A 17,758-nucleotide genomic window follows, 5' to 3' on the forward strand; every position below is an offset into this window, starting at 1 on the left:
CCTCTTGGGGTTCTACAAAAACACAGCCCACAGATACACATCCACACAACCCTGCTGTACCTGGGTTTGGTTTCACAAAGGGACTTGTGGTTGAACTTCTCCCGTTGGTACCAGCTTCTAGCTCTGGACGTCTTGTTGGATCGTTTCTCCTGGTTGATCCAGCAGAACTTGCATCTACATGAAGAGCAAGCGATTAATCATGGCACCGACATCTGACAATAGCAAGCTTCAGGAGCTGCACAGATATCTCAAGAGGCACGAATAGCAATGAACATAAGACTCTTTATGCAAAGCACTGTGAAATACAAGAATATAACCTTCCTTTTTAATCAGAACGGTTATCCTAGCTATTTCGGAGGTTTAGATTAGGAGGCCATCTGTGGAAACTATAGGGATTCTTGCATTTGGCAGTCGAAGTACTGCAGATGACATTTCAATTTAACTGAGCAAGTTGATTGACTACCATACCGGTCTCTAATTAGAAGAATAATTCTTTCTTTCTGCACAATAGGTTATTCTACATGAAAACGCGGCTCTTGGGCTGTCCAGATTTGAAAATAAAACAAAGCTGCAGAGCCAGGGTTTACATACTGGACACTTTGATTTCCCAATCAAAGAGGCATTCTGCATTGTGAAAGAGAAATACACATATCTGTGGCAACATCTGTCTCGCTGACCTGAACTTTTGGAGAGATCTCCAGTAAGAAAAACTGAGCATATCGCTTGGGGGAGGTGGGGGGACTCTGCCAGTGGCTCAAAGTGCAGAGAGGGGGCTGCCTTCAAAACTAAAAAGAGGGGCGACAGTGGGGCTCACCGTCACCCCGGGTGCCACGCTAGCTGGGGGCTACACCCGGTCACAGTGGCTTTCACAAAGCAGCAGATGATCTTTTACCTTGTCCAACCTTCATGAGGATCTTCATGGCTCTTGTCTGGCACACCCCTCCCTCCTGGTTATCCAGGCCCTCCAAAGACCCATTTGATGTAGCTGATTAAAAATAAAATGGACAAAACAAAAAAATAAAGAAAAAATCAGGAAATCAATAGGCCAAGATTACATGAACATGAAATGTCTGAAAACAACTTGAAAAATAAGAATTCACTCTTTGTCACAAGTTTTCTGAATGTATGGGATGCTGAAAGCCGAAAAGAAACAGAAAAATAAACAAAGAGAAATGGATCCTACAAACATGGCCGCTACATGTAGGCTGCCTGCTCCCAAATGCGCTTAAACATGCCCTCCCGTACACGTATGATCTAGTATTACTCTACAGGTAAAAGGGACAGTGCCATCCAAAATACCCACGGACTCCCAGGGAGCCAAACCAGAAAGTGCTGAAGAGCGAACACAGTCCTTTCAAAACTGGGTAATCAGCTCCCAACACCTGCTTCCTCCACTCCAGACTTCCTGCTTCAAGAACAATTAACTTGATGCTCCCTTTGTCAGGCATCCAAGTCCTGTAAACACTAGCAGGGGAGCCTTCTGACACCCCTTGCTCCCTTCTCCAGCCAGAAATGTGCTGAAGCAGCATACAGGACTTGGGTCTTCGGAGCCCGCCTTCACATCACCATGGAAGCCCCTGCAAGCTTGTGTTTTTATCAACCCCCGCATCAGCCGCTCCAGCCAAGTTTCCTGCAGGGGAAAACTCCAGCAGGACAGATTTCAGCACACCCCTTTCCCTGTCTGGGGCTTGTGACAACTTCGATACAACACAGGTGGGGGCAACCAACCACCTTGCCCCAGGCTGGCCAAGTGGATTCCCTTTCCATAACATCCCTTCTACCAATGTGTTCCTGCTACATTGTATCTACACACCCTGCTGTTTGTCCTTAGGCCAGTGATTTCTCTAAATGGCTTCGTAACTCAAGCTGCAAAGAGATGGGCTGTCAGGCTCCGTAATGAGGAGCAGGCTTTCAATTACAGTTCAAGACTGAGTGGGAGGAGAGGCTGGAACGTGCTGGACACTGCTTCCCCTTGAGTTCAAGGGGCAAGGAACAGAAGTGTTTCATATACATTCATGCCTGGAACTTCAATCACCTTCCACTTGGACCATCAAAAGTCCTGTCCACTAGCGCTACACTCGGAAGAGAATGAAAAAGGGGCAGGTGTTCTGGCGACTTCTTTCAACCTGGTTGTTTTGTTTTTCAAGCATGCCATCCCCAAACAGCTCCAAATGCTTTCAGAGTGGGTAGAAGTTTCTAACTGAGGAACTAGACAGGAATTTGCTTCTGCACGCTGGGTTACCAACTTCCTATCTCACTGTTCTCCTAAAAACAAAGGCGCCTCTTGTGCATATAAATATCTCGCCCCTTATCTGAGAGTGTCTCATAACTGTAACTCTTTCCTCGGCTGTTGCTGACGCTTTCAGTTTTCCTGGGAAAACAGGTAAGAGTTGCCATAATAATTTTGTTGGGGTGCTGCAGTAGGTTAAACAGTATCCACTCACAAACTGGAAGAAATGCTCGGCAGATAACTCAGAAGAACTGTCTAGAGATACTGTGTTTCTGAGGATCTAAAAAAGGGCCTTTGCTGCTATTGTTACCATTTTCTCCTGGCTTCCTTCCCCTTCTGCAATAAAAGTAGCTCAGTCTCAGAGCCTGTCTCCTAAGGCTTCTCACAGCATGGGGTCCTCTGAGAACTATTTCTGAAGGGTCCAGGGCACTGCCGAATCTTCAGTTATTGCTTAGAGTTTTCTCCCTTCATTTCAGGAATCAGGATATGTCCCCACATAAAAAAAAGTAGAAAGGTGACCTGTTTCAAGAAACCACTGGTCAAACGTCTAGCTTCCTGAACTTGAGGAGAATACTAAGTTTAGACTCAGGAACTCATAAAGCACTTTGTGCTAAAGTGCATCCTATTGAAAGCTAGTAAACAACTTTTCTTTTCTTGCTAAAAGTTTGAACCCTCATCTGACAAAGGACAGTGATAACTGAAAGCTGAGCAAGGGGTGGGGAAGACTACAGATCTCTTTGGTGTAATCTCAGAGGGAAAAATCAGATTCAAACTAAAAAGAATACCAAAAGGAAGGCAGGTTAGGAAGCACCACGACCTGCAAGCCCCAGTATCTGCAGGGCCCTGCTGAATTCCAACACACACACACACACACACACACACACACACACACTTTAATTTGTAGGCCAGTGCTGCTTCTAAGCCAGAATGTTTGTGTTGAGCTCCCCAGGTTTGCCCCAGAGGATGTTCAAACCACCCCCCAGATGTAAAGATCGCTAAAGGAAGTCAAATTAAATTTCAGTCTGTGTTTTAGCATCCAGAGACCATAGAACTGTGGGAGGGAGACAGGGCTGCGTAAAATAGAAACCACTTCACAGCTTTAAAATCTGTCCCCTTTTTGACTGACCAAAGAAAGAAAGGAAGGAAAGAAGGAGGAGGGAGGGAGGAAAGAGAGAGGAGAGAAAGGAGAAAGAGAGAGGAAAGAGCCACAGAGAGGAGGCAGAGAGAGGGAGGGAGAAGGGAGAGGGGGAAAGGAAGAAGGAGACGGAGGGAGGGAGGGGGAGAGAGAGGAAGGAAGAGATAGAAAGAAAGAAAGAAAGAAAGAAAGAAAGAAAGAAAGAAAGAAAGGAAGGAAGGAAGGAAAGAAGGAAGAAAGGAAGAGGGAAGGAGGGAGGAGGAGTACTGTATGACTGTATCAGTTTGGTGGGAAGAGTAGAAAAGTCTGGGGTAAGCACAGTATTCTGGACAACGACAGTTTTTCAAAAGTCAGTGGAAGAACCTGGGAAGAACTTATTCCTACCAGTTGTTTGTTAGAAATGGCACATTGTATGATACTGTTGCAAGGACCACTGTGAAAGGTGATGGCCACAAGGAAGGGTGGATTAGGAAACTTGTAGGGTACTTGTGACACCTGTGTCTTTGAACATGTCAGATCTCTTCCCAGTCAGAGACAACTGAGGTGGTCGAATCTGTGCTACATGTGGGGGACACCATCCAGGGCCTGGGGCTGGGGTCCCTGACACATTGGGCTGGGCGATTGGGGGGAGAGAAAACATGCCGCTTCCTGATTCTCTGAGAGGGGAGCAAGCAGTTTCATGAACGGTGGCATGTGACTGTCTACCCCCACCGTAGCCTGTATCCCTGTAAACTGCAAGCCAAGAGCAAGCCTTCCTCCTCTGAGCAGCCTTTGCCACAGCAACAGAACTGGATACGGCTAGGAACAAGGTGTCATGGAAAAACCCATTTTCAGATGTCTGCGCCAACAGAAACTTCAGAAGGTTATATAATCTTTAGGAGTGTAACATGGTAGAGAGAAGCCTTATGAGATACGAGCCATAGATCTGATGTAAATTCGATTTTCTACATAGGCAGAGTAATTCTTACTCCAGAGGACCTGCCCCAGCTGGAAGAATGGCCCCATGTTCTGTCCTGATTGCACCTCTCCTTCCTGGCCACGGACTACTGAAATACACCAAAGGTTAGTATTCTGATATTTCCCCCATCAACCTAGGACCTAGAAGCTTCAGAAACCTCAGCACTGATTTTGAAACATAACAAGAAAATTGCTAATATGTAGGAATAAAGACGATTTCCATTTCATTAGGTAGTTTTGCAACTGTACCATTTATGTGAATGCCCCAGGGAATTTTTAACTTAAAGAATAAAAATAAACGTTACCTCACTATGCTTAGCTTTCCTCAGTATCAACCCCACCAGCATGACCTAATGTGGCCACGATCATTGGGTAAGACTGCATTCAGTCACAGAGAGACAGGAAATATAACCTAGGCTTCTATGTAATGTCCAGACATTTCTCTCCCTTGGCTTCATTGCGGGTGAAATATACTTTATAAAATTAAAGTACTTGAAGTTTCTCTATCCATTTGGGAGGTAGGCTTAATAAAGACACTTTACAGATGCCATTTTATGACTGGGTTTTAAAAGCTTTTGCACCTTGGGTCTAACTCAGAGGGCACGGACAACACCACTACACTGCCCTGTCTTCTCCACAGTCACCGCTCAACAGAAAAGCACCCTGACTGGGTGTGGCATCCATATCTGCAATCCTAGTGCTGGGAAGACTAAGATGTGAGGGTCGAGGGTTTGAGGTCAGTGCGGGCAATGCAGGCAGACTCTCTCTTAAAACAAAAGCAAAGCAAACGTTCAGAGTTTGAGATGCCCGCGTTTGCAACTATCTGCGGCTCCTACTGGGCGGTGGTCCTGGTAGGTGAACACAAACAGAGCTACAGAGGTGGGGGCGGGAAAATAGACGCCATAGACAGAATAGTCCTGACAGAGAGAGGAACGCCACATGCTCTGCTCCCTCCCAGAAGGCCAAGCTGCTGCGGCTGCAGCTGGATGGAGCCCAGTGCATAAGAGTGGGCTCCTCAGAGGGAGGCCTTGTTCCCACAGAGGCTGGCAAGGGAGGAGCCAAATATTCTGCAGCTCAGTACCATCCCACAAAGGCCACAGCTTAGGGTCCTATGGCAGGATGGTGTCCGAATGCCTAGTCACACCACGGAGGATGGGTCAAACTATTTTAAGTGGCTTACGAGGGCCATGACATCTGAAAGCAAATATAATAATTAACGAGAGGGAGTTCACAATAAGTGTATGGGGTCAGGAAAACCACAGACGCTCTGGCCTTACATGGGGCTGACCTTGATGGCACACCTTTGATCAACAAACAGCCAGCATTCTCTGAGAATTCCCTGCCACCACCAATCTATCCACGCTGTGCTAGCCCAGCCTGCGTCACACACTGGCCACACCAACCCTGCTCTCCTGGATGAGATTTCCTATACACCCTTCCACCAAGCTCAGCACAGGCTTCGGAGGAACCAGCAGCAGACTAACTGGCAAACTCAAGAAGCATCATCCAGAGAGACACAACGTTAAAGTCACCCCAATACTGAGAACCAGGCTGCTGTGTCCTCCCACGGGTGCTGCACCCCTGAGCATCAACAAAATAAAAAGTGATGTACGCCAGCTGAGACATAAGGATGCTGATCAAGGTGAAGTTATTTAATGTCAACATCCAAGCTGGGGAGCTAAAATCTTTCTGCTTAGCTTGGTATCAGTTTAAATTCCAAAAAACACAATAGAGATTCAGAGAATAGACCACAGAGATGGATTTAATCTCTAAAGCAAGGTCCTTCTCGAAGACAACTGACTCAGAAGGAGCCAAGTCCTAAACACAGAAACAATAACGCCCAGGAAAAGCCAGAACTTAATGCTTATCTTTAAAAAGGACAACAAGAAAATGTCTGAAACAAACATCAGTATCAGTTCAAAGCACAGGGAAGACCGTGGCTTTTCAGGGACAAGGTGGAATGCATCTCCCCATCCACCCCCCACACACCCACACCATCTCATTCCATAAGGCCGAGCTTGCCTGGCCACTGAGCAAAAACACCATGGTACTAACTGTCTCATGAAGACACAAAGGATTTTCAAAGAGAAACATTCATTCAACAAAACATAAAACAAACACACAAGAAAACAACCCAGTGTGGCTCCCGGCTGGGCCGCCACTCACATTTTATCAACTTTCTTTGAAAGTAGAGGACTGTCCACTCTTGAACATCATAAGCCAGCAGGGATAGAGGGTATATGCATTTCTCATCCAAGGGAGAACAGGCCCTGCTCACAGGAACAATCCCTCCCGTTAAAACCGTGTCGCTGTTTAACTGTTTTTTCAAAATCTCCAAGCAGCCAATCATGCATAGAGAATAAGTGCCCCTGGAGCATCCACACAGCACAACCAATCAGCTTCTGCACTGGGCAGAGTGGCTTGGAAAAAGCCCATCTTAAAAAAAAAAATCACAATTGAGGACCTTTTCTCTTCTTCAGCTTTGAAGAATCACTGAAGTCACGGATGAAGAACAAAGAGATGTGGTTTTGTGTGTGTGTGTTTTGGAGAGATGTCTTAACTTATATTCTGTGCTCAAATATTCTATATGCACTAAGAAAGGGCAACTCATCGACAGCTCAGAAAGAGAAGTCTTTAAACATGTAGCCCCTTGGGTACACCTTCTAGCCAGCTGTTTTTATAAGGATCTATACTGGGAAGACTTGTACAGATCAGCTACTTGGCCGCTTTCAGGAGTTGAGGTCACTCTATAGATGAATGTGCAAGGGCCAGGAAGCAAACAAGGCTTGAACCCCCAGAGATAGCAACCCACCGGGAGGACAGTCACAATATCTACCCATGAATGTCATTCTGATTTATCAGGTTACTCCTAAAACCTTTCAACCGTTGAAAACTATACAAAGATTAAGGACATGACCGTCCCGGATGATGGCAAGAGTCAGTTGTCTGTGATAAACAGTCATGGCTAAAAATGAAGCAGGAATACACGGCAGATGCATGCCTTTTAGTGTATCACATGTCTACAGGGATATGCATGAGTGTGAGTGAGTGTGTGTACGAGTGTGCCTGTGTGCATGCACATATGAGAGCTTACATCAAGAAAAACAGGCCGAGGGACGGGTAGGGCGGCACACCCCTTTAATCCCAGCACTCGGGAGGCAGAAGCAGGTGGGTCTCTGCGAGTTGCAGGTTAGCCTGGTCTACAGAGTGACTTTCAGGCTATCCTGGGTCTTTTGGAACATTAGACATTTGCACAGCATTGTTAGCACCAAACGTCTCAGGTTCTAGACCCTGTGTTTCAGATCAGGGCTTCTCGGCCTGGACACTCTGAACTCTTTCCAGGCCCCTGACACTGTTCAGAGCCAGGTTAAAACACTGATGGTTCCATTTTAATTCAAGAGATGCTCATGCATGGGAGATCAGTTATGAAGCTATGTATTTTTTCCTTCAAAATATTGCTTGTGCTAATTTGGTCTCTTGATTTTCAGTGAATTCTGCTGAGGAAAATGTTTTCTAGCCTAAGATTTTACGGCTAACTGTGTGGTGACTTGTGCAGGCTGGACTTCTCATTAGGACAATAATAGTAATAATTTTTTTTAACAGAATTTCTTAAAATGGCCTTTTCTTATTTAGACACGTCCAAGTGTTTTGGTATTGCTACAAAGATTCAGAGATGGTCACGAATGTGAGGACAGCATTGTCAACAGTAAAGAAATAATTCTTACAAAGGAGTCACCATTTGCATGAGCTGTAACTGCTATGAGAATTGTGTTTTAAAAATAGGTTTCCAGATGACCATTTCAATAGTAATGACTGAACTCACAGCAAAAAAAAAAAATGATATAATAGTTCTAAATAAAAACATAATTCTCTATTGTCTATTAGCTTAACTTAAAACCCCAGATTTTTAAAATACAAACTTCCTGTTCAAGTCAGTGATAACATCTCATGAAAATACCCCAAATCATGAGCCACATACAGTTGAGGATTTGTAGCACATAACCCATTCTCTACGTCTCTATGTCAGTGGCCATACGGACATATCTAACTAGGAAAGGGTCGGAGTAGAAGTTGAGGGGCAGTGGGGCTAGGGAAGGACATCCCACAATCCTCTTGCTCACCCAACTGTCACTAATTGCAGGCAATGATATTAATGACCCAGTAATTACAGAAAGAGCCGCAGCGAAGTGGAAAACATCCATCTGAGTAGAGTTCATGGCTAGGTGGCGGCAACTTCTGCAGTGGTTGAGCTGATGCCTGCTGACAGCTTAGGACGGGACACGGCAGAAGAGGCGGCGTTTCTCTGGTGGCACAACAGTTTAGATGGTCTTGACGTTATTGGCCTTGACCGCCGAGAGACCAGCGGTAACCCCGATAAAATACCCCCGTTTATATCTGCCCTGCGTGTGATCCTTACTCCATCCAAAGACTCCGGGGCAGTTTCCCACATGTTTATTTCAATAAAAGAATAACTCCATCCCATAGTTTACTGGTAGGAACAGCAGACTGGGTTAATTCATGAACACAAAGCCACTTCCAAAGCAGGGCTGCCATTCAGCAGCACATAGCCTGGTTCCTCTATAATGAGATAAACTCGGCTCTTGCCCAAGGCTGGAGTGATCTATCAGTCTTGATGCTGCTATCCACTAGCCAGCCAGCCATATGCCCACCATCCACCTATCCACCCATCTACTACCTCCCATCCACCTATCTTCTTATGCACCACCACCTTCCATACCCCATCCACTCACTCACCACCCACCTATCTTCTTATTAACACCCACCATCCATGCCCCCACCCCCTCATCGTCCGTCCACCCACACATCTGCAGCACATGCACTTAGCTAAGGAAAGTTAACGGCTCTTAATGTCTGGGTCTACACTGAATTAACTTTATTTTAATTACGTTATTATTTAGCAACGTTTTGTTGATGGCTCAAAGTACTTGCTAATGCCATGAAACAATTCTAGTATAACCTTATTGAAAAAAAAGGAACAGATTTTAGACCTGAAGTACTAACAAGGGCATCTTTCCTGTCTTTCCGCCCTGTAGATATTCCTGTGTTATCCAGGTTAGTGGTCAACTCCAGCAATTGGTCTTCTTGGTAGCTAGGACTAGCACACCATAGTACCCAGCTTACCCGTACCCTAGTAGAAGAGCTAAGCTCTGAGGATTTTTGATAAAGTCAGTTATATATTATATAATGTATGACAGGGCATCACTACAAACACGTTTGACAGAAACATTTTATTATTTCTATCGCATGCACTCGGCATGAAACATGGATGCTTTGTGCCTCCCTATATGTGTATGTATGCATGCCTGCTCCATTGTGTCTGGTCCTCTGCACCGTCATGTGTGTGCTTTGCCTGTCTGTACATTATAGTCACTACTATTTTCTATGTATGTTCTCTTGGCTACCCCTGCACGGTCTCTTTACAGTGCATACACGGCCCAGGAGTCATAGCTACACACTTACAATGGTGGATAAGGGTTTGGAGATCCTGCGTTGGGTTTTGCACTGACATTTCATGGTGTGTAAAGTGTTCTAAGTCACACTGTTTAGGTTTCCTCACAGCAGTAAAAACTGTTCTATTCCCTGTGTTGCTAGACTTGAAAAGTAAGTTGGGCGTGAAGGTCACAGCATTTCCCCGAGGATCAAACACACCCAGACTCTGAGTTAGAGCTTTAGGGATAAACGTGTGCATCTTAACAAGTATATAAATTAGATCTTCTCAACACAATCTTTTTTTCTCCCTCCAAATGTCTGTCTATGCCTCTTGGCTATTTTTTTAAGTGTTTTATTTTGCTTTAAAATTTTATCTTCATGATGAATATTTAAGGGCTGTTAAGAAAGAAACGTGTCCTCTTTTATCCACAAGGTCTCTAGTATTGTTCAATTATTTATAAACCTGTGTGAACATTAGCAAGCTATAAATGCAGGGGGAGAGATATAAAAATGAGTTTTATGAAATTATGAAGACAGTTTTATTCTCAATAATTCCAGAATAACTTTTTGGTTCTGCTAAGTCCTTTATTTCTCATGTTACTCATTTTGCATTATGAGTTATTATCTATTCTTCCTCAATCTTTGCTCCTCCTTCTGGAACTCCATCATCTTATCTCATCATTGGTTGCTCTCAGAGCAGGGAGTGGCAATGGCAGGCCCATATCTGTGTGGTTTACATGAGATACGCTGTTCTGTTTCCCAGGAGATGCCAAGGAGCATGAACAGAGTCTCTATGAATGGTAATCTCATCCCCTGTTCTCCTCTGGATGGTTACTAATCCACCCAGGCCTAGTATCCAGGTGGCCATGGCGACAGTAGACTCAGGAACCTGAGTGTCTCGGTGCATCCCAAGATCGGCAGAAGTGAAGCTGAGCTTCCTTTATATTAACTTCAACATGGATCCTCCTCATCTACCCTGGGAGAGGCTTCCTACAGATGGAGCCCATGAGGCAACCCTGGTGTGATGACTGATGGAGTTTTCTGGGTCCTAGGGAACCACAGCAGGTGAGAGGCTGGTGAACTGGGAAGTAAGAACCAGGACTGTGGGCGTGTCAAGACTCCTCCCTGTCTGTGGCAAGCTAAGGCAATCCCAGAATGTACCACACATATATGTGTGCTTCTTGGTCAAGGACAAAAGGACTGTACCGGCAGTCAAAGAAGACGAAGTGGGAAGATCTAATGGGTAGAGCGGCCCAGAGTAACTGAGGCTGGGCAACTTCTCTGTGGCTTTGCTGATGCCCAGACTGCAACCCAGGGAAGCTTTCTGTACCCATCCTCCCCAGGAGCTCTATATTGCAATGAAGTCCAGTTTTGCCTCAGCTTCCAGCCCCTCACTTCCTCCCTGTTCCAACGTTAACATGTGCTTGGCTGGTGACCACACAGATGACCACAAGCCATCCTGACATATTCTCCCTCATGACCAAGAGTTCCTGTGATGCCCTTTTAAAGATGAGAAGACTATAGCAGGAAATTGGCTTTAGTGACTTATCGCATAGTGGACTCATAGCTCCTAAGCCAACTTGTGTTTCTACACGTGGTTTGCACCCATCCATCCTCTGTGCCTTTGATCATGTGGTCTCCAGCAAGAACCATCACAAAGAGAACAGCGACAGATAAGGCTGGAAATGGGCTCACACGCCTCAACTCAACTGCGTGCAGTGAAGGCATCAGACACAAATCTCACCACTAAGACAGGGAGCAGGAAGGCAGGACGCAGTTTCTGCATTGCTAAGCTATCTGGTGCACAATGAAGGCAGGGTGGCTGCTGCCACACTTATACACAGATAACCCACCGAATAAACGCTGTAATCGCTCTAGGACTGTCATGCGTTCCTCCATGTTATAAAAGCTTTCTTCATGTCAAAGGGCATCTGAGAGCCGCTCTGGCATTCAGTGCTTTTCCAAAGAGATGTGACAGGGCACTTGGTATAGTTAGTGCGACTCGCCACACTCATCACCCAAAAAGAGCAAATCAAAGCCAGGAAAAAAAATGCAACATATGTTCAACCAAATAAGGAAGAAACCATTGTTTTTGGCTCATTAATACTGTTATTTGGATTTATTTAGGCAAATATTTCTCTTTTTTTGTGAGTTCTGCTCTGAAGTGGAGTGTACACTTTAAAAACAATTTCAACAGTATCTGTGGAGCCTGCCACGTTTGCACACTCTTTTATTAAAGAGGCTTAAGAAACGGAGGCTCCCCCAGACTCAGCAAGGCAGGCCGGATATGGAGAGCTGTCTCCAAGAAGACACTCAGTGATTTAGTAACAATCAGACAGTCTTTAGAAAACGGTGACTTCCAGATGATGCTAGAAGATTATGACCTGCCTAGGGGTACACAATAAAACAAGACAGAAACCACAAGAAACAAAAGGTAAGAGCAGCATGAAGTCTGTCTACGCCCCGTGGGGGACCCCTCGCTCACCCACAGTGTAAGAATACGAGACACTCGCTTCCACCCCTCACGCATGTAGTCACTTTGTGTAGACTTCACAAGGTTTCAGCTCAGGTTGGGTATCAGGCCACAGCACCTGCCTCAGGATAGAGCTGAGAGGCCAACCCAGGGAGCTTGCTGACTCAGCCCTGAAGAAGCAAGAACAGTTTCTCTAAGAGAACTTCAGTGCTGAAGGCTGGGCACTCAGAGGACGGGTGCCTTCCCAATTCAAACTGGACGGCTTTTTAGAATACTATATCCAACAGTGAGCTTCTACTGCAAATGGATAGTATCAGAAGATGCAGTTATTTCATAAACAATTCAGTGAGAGACACAATAAAAACCAACTACAGACTAGATAAAAGCCAGTTCTGCTTTTAAGGCCGTTAAAGATCTGACTGTAAGGAAGAGCAGGGAGTTCTCAGACCACACATCTCCAGATCACTCATGATTAGAAGAGTTTATTAGTTATGCAAATTAAGCCCGAGGCTAATGACCGAAATAGGTCGCTTGAAAAGTCAATTCGAAACACGAGGAAACCCCATATATATCATTTGCCACATGTCAAGGCAAAGAATCATTGCGGAGAAGGATTAATGAAGAGGCCTATTGTTCTACAAAGTCACTTCTTAAGAGAACTCTGGGGATAGAGGGGGTATACACACAGTTCCAATTACACATTAATGTTTACTATAAAATCCAAAGATGCAGTGACTGTAAGTTGGGTAACATTACAAGTTAAATAAAAAATATCCTTGTCAAAAAAAATAATAATCAGGGCCAGACCCTGCTGGCTTTTACTGGGAAATATCGCTGACACAGCAGCGGCTCTGTACATCTGACCATCACCGTCTGGACAACAGCGAGAAAATAATGTTCTAAAGGAAGAAATTAAAGTGACTTCCTCATGAAGCTCATGCAGCATAAGTGAGACATAAGGCGTTGGACTCCTGGGAGGACAGAGTAGCCATGTGTACTTCCCCACGAGGGCACGCCAAGCACTCCTCCACACTACAGCTGCTCCTCTGCCCCCAGGATGGGACTAGCACATGATGCTCCTGACACTGCCCGGGGTGAAAGTGCCCAGCAGCCAGCTGCTAAGCCTTGGCGTCAGCAAAACACGTATGCCATCTATTGCAATCTCAAAATGGATCAGTGCTTGGCAGTACGAAAATACACTTGCGAATCTGAACACTTCCCGTTGTGCTATCCAGCCATCTTCATGAATGTACTGGTATAAAGATTACTGCCTATATATACTTTCCTTCTGAGAAAAGAACAGGCGTGTGTGTGTGTGTGTGTGTGTGTGTGTGTGTGTGTGTGTGTGCATGTGTGTATCCTGCATACAACTGTTTGATAGGACAATTGGTTACCTTTTCAAATCCCTTGACTGTTTTTGGTGCTATTTTAAAATCTGATCTTATCACTTCCCTCTTTTCAAGGGAACTTGTACAGCAGCGGACGCTGCTACGGAGTGTGTGAGAAACTGGTTCTCCATGTTGCTAAGTACTCTCTTCTGCCTGTGACGTAGGGGAAGCCTTTCAAGTAAGCACAGGGCTTCCTGGAAAAGTCCTGAGCCACTCACAGGCCTGGGAACATCTTGTGAGAAGCAACATTCTCACAGTGCCTCATTGCTTGACAGCCAAGGCTCTGTTTTTAAGACGCTTTCTAGTTCTTGAATGTACAGAAGAACCTTGTGTGTAGAGTAGCCTGGCTTTCAGCTTGAGGTCCTCTTGCTTCAGCTTCCTGAGTTACAAAAAGCCATCCCATGCTACGACATGGTGAATCCTAATGCTAAGGACAGTCCTGGGGGTCAGAGTAGTGAGAAACACTCCATAAATCTGTTAATGTGGCCTAATGGGTTCCCCAAATGAACAGGTGCTGTTATTGGGTAGACTGCATGGGCGAGTCCACAGCTAAGCTCCCACACGTTGATGAAGAGCAGTTGGGACAGGCTCACCATGACGCACAGAGGGAAGCTGGTAAACCGATCATTTAGCTACATTTCGTGTATGTTATTTGAAATGAAACGTTAAATCTGTAATGTTCACCAAGCTTCCACTTGCCCCTCATAGGAAGCTGGAATTTTCAATGCCATTGTTTTGAAATCTAAGCTTAAGATGGAGGCGGAAATTATGCAGGCCTGCTGGTACCCCCCATCAATGGAGGAACCCTAAGATTTTCCTTGACAGCGTTTTTGGGAATCAGGTATTTTCCTGTCTTGGCAACAGCTGACCTGTTCAGGCATATGCTTGCCCTCCTTTCTCCACTCAGCTGGAGCAGTGACCTTTCGAAAGGAACTAATCTGGGGTCAGTTTCATTTTCTCCAAAAGTCATGTTAGATCATGGCAACCATTAAAAGTCTTTATCCATATGCGTGTGTTTCCAAAACCTTAACTTCCATGTATTTTACGTTGTGACTACTTTATTATCTCTTCAGAGATAGCCCTCTTTTCTCACCCTCCCATTTGCCTTGCTTCATCTTACAATGCCCAGTTTATGGTAATTATTTCATTAAATATCTAACTCGCCACTTTCTCCTTTTTTGGTTACTCTTAGAAATCTATTTCCTATATACTGTGTAAGCTTCAAAAATCGGTTCTTCATCTCCATGGCATTTGAAGCCACAGACAAGATGATTACGGCCTGGGACCACCTTTGCTTTAATTACTGGTGTAAAAACCACACAGCGAGGAACACTAGGTGAATACAGTTGAATGTCTGCTTCTATCGTGGAAAGAGTCGCTCACAACTAGAGAAATCAGACTTCCAGTCTCAGGATACAGAGGTAAGGGAGCCAAGCCAGAGGCCAGCTGCACCATAGGGAGCTGCAGTCCAGGAACACAGGGTAGAGAGTGGAACTCAGTGGTCAAGTACTGGCCTCCGTGAATCAGGAGTTTCATCTAAATGCTACCATTAAAAAACAACTACAGAAAGCCCACAAAGAGTATACCTTGAAAGCAAAAAAATGAACCAGAATCTCATTGTTTGAACCACGTGAGCAGCTGCCTGAGTAACAGATTTCACAGTACCCATGACACTAAGAACAGGCCTGGTCAGTGCTCGCTGTGGTGTGTGCACAGCACGCGTGTCACGTGGGCTCAGCTCACGAATGCACTTCAAATATACCCAATGGACATCTACCCTCTCCTCCTGAAATAACGCCACGTTATTATGACAGATTTGGGGGTTGTCATTCAGGCAGCACCCCCACGCTTTACCACCCATACTGGCAACTGTCTGTAAGCCCAATGCTTCTAAACTCTGAGTTCTGCCTGTCTGGAGTGATGGCGTCGCGGCAGACTGTGCCACCATTGCACCTTGGTCTACCGAGTCCTAGCTTTGAAACACGGTTTTTGGAACAGAATGCACACTAAATGCATGAGTGGGTGGACGATGGATGGACAGATGGATGGGTGGAGAGAAAAAGCATCACACAGATTTACCTATCAAAACCTCACCAAAGGTCCTTAAAGATGGTTTTGTTAGTAAAGATGTTGAGTCCCTTCACATAATTTACTTATTTCAATACCGTAAGAATCCTGGCAGGTTCGCCCCTGCTGGGTATTTATATTTAATTAATACTGTTACAACAGGGTCCCAAATTTCAATTAATTTTTTTAAAAAAATGATCAAAGCTTCTCAACAAATAATTTGCCATGCTAAGTTAAAGAAATCAGAAATCAATACACACCTAGTTAGCTTCTAATTCCTACAAAATAAAGAGAGAGAACTATACTTACATATAATGTAGTAATCTTTGTTCTTCTGAAATTCTAGACCCCAGAGGTTAGGGCTGAATTCTTGAAACTTGATGGTGAATTTCACATCTTGGTCTGGTCTGGCACAGTTGAGCAGGGGGGTATTCTCCTTCTTAATAGTGCATTTGTCTGCTTGGTCTTTATCAACCATATAAACTTTATAATATTCATACTGGCCAACAGTTTTAGAGTCCACTTTGGGGCAAATAATATCCAATTTGTCTCCTATCTGTGGGTATAGTACCAGGCCTTGTCCGGGTAGAAATCTAAAAAGCATAAAAGAAAAACCACTGAGTTGATAAACATGAACATCCTTAAATGCAGACACCAACGAGCCAGATGCTACCAGTCACCCCCAACCACGATGTCAATCCTGCACTCTGATTCACCAGTGGTGTCTCCAGGGCACAGATGCTTTGGGGAATTTACCTCAGAAAACAAAAGGTCGTACCCTCCCTCCTTTGAGCCACCAGGCCCTGCAGCCTGCTGTTGACACTTGGTTCTCACCCCCCCCCCCTTGTGGTATTCCAATACTCTTTTGTGCAGCTTTACAACTCTTCCCCCTGCGGTGAGTCAGACCTTCCCACCTGTTTGTTATTTTTTTTTTAACCATTGGCATCATGGTTTATTGGGCATGCCAGGGAGAGCTCATCCATTCCAGGAACAGCGCATGCACGGAACCTTTGTTGTCCTGGTAGTCTCCATGTGCTGTTGATGTTAATTAACAGGCAAGTTTCATCAAGAATGTTTCAAATTACTTATCATAATTAGTCACTCACTGATCAAACAATGGGCTTTTTTTTTTAATGACACAGAACAAAAGAAATGTCTTACAAACCCATAAAAGATAACCAGAAATAATTAGTGTCGTATTGATTCAGCTGCAAGATGAAGAGCCCTCTCCTTGTGAAGACAACAAGTACCTCCTTGGTCTACAATCTTCCCTCCCCCGCCCCCCCTTGAGATGTATTTGTTCCAATTAATTCTCCAAAGCAAATCTTTAGAACTAAGACTACTGATACCAAATCCCTTGGATGCTCCTGGCGCAAGGCTCTCCTCCTTTCCTTTCTCGCAGGCCGCGTTGCTGAAAGATCTGCCCTAATGGGGAGTTTCTCTGAGATGCTGAAACAAGAGCTTCCTAATGAACATCCTTCTGCAAGTGCTAACACTAACAACACACTCAGAGAGAGCGGCCAAGCCTGCAGGCTCATTAAAATATTAAAGCTCCAGAACAAAGCAAGGCCTCCCAATCCTTCCAGCTTGGACTCTGGCATTACTTAGCCAGAGAGGCCCACCAGCCTTGATGACCCTCGGAGCCAGGATGCAGCAACAGGTAAGGAAAGGGTGAAGGCGCTCCCCAAGTCCAAATCCACATCAGCTGTTGTGATTTATGTAACCAGTGGCCAGTTTTCAGCCAGTGCATTGCGCTTACAAAGTAGCAGAAAGCAGGACTTACATTTTAGACTCACATTCATAACTGATACTTTAATTCTTAGAAAAATTGTGGACATGTATACAATGTATCTTGGTCCTATCCATGCCCTACTCCTTCTCCCACTGCCCCCAACCCACAAAACATTTGTTCCGTTCACAGCTTCATGTCTTAAAAAGATAAAATAACTTGCTGAAACTTTTTTTAAGGCATGCTCACACACACACACACACACACACACACACACACACACACACACACACACACGCGTATGCACAGGGTAGCTTGTGACTTTCTT

General features: G+C 44.9%; 1 protein-coding gene across 1 annotated transcript in view; it reads right to left on the minus strand.

Moving 5' to 3' along the window:
* Window positions 1-17,758, minus strand: part of Efnb2 (ephrin B2) — a 43,119-nt gene that overhangs the window by 4,342 nt on the left and 21,019 nt on the right. Inside the window, exons 2-4 of the mRNA XM_075986123.1 lie at window positions 16,011-16,294; window positions 893-985; window positions 61-174 (exon numbers count right to left, since the gene is read on the minus strand). Coding sequence (XP_075842238.1) covers window positions 61-174; window positions 893-985; window positions 16,011-16,294 — 491 coding nt within the window. The remainder of the gene's footprint in view (window positions 1-60; window positions 175-892; window positions 986-16,010; window positions 16,295-17,758) is intronic.

Source organism: Microtus pennsylvanicus, chromosome 9 (assembly GCF_037038515.1).
Source record: "Microtus pennsylvanicus isolate mMicPen1 chromosome 9, mMicPen1.hap1, whole genome shotgun sequence".
Taxonomy (NCBI): domain Eukaryota; kingdom Metazoa; phylum Chordata; class Mammalia; order Rodentia; family Cricetidae; genus Microtus; species Microtus pennsylvanicus.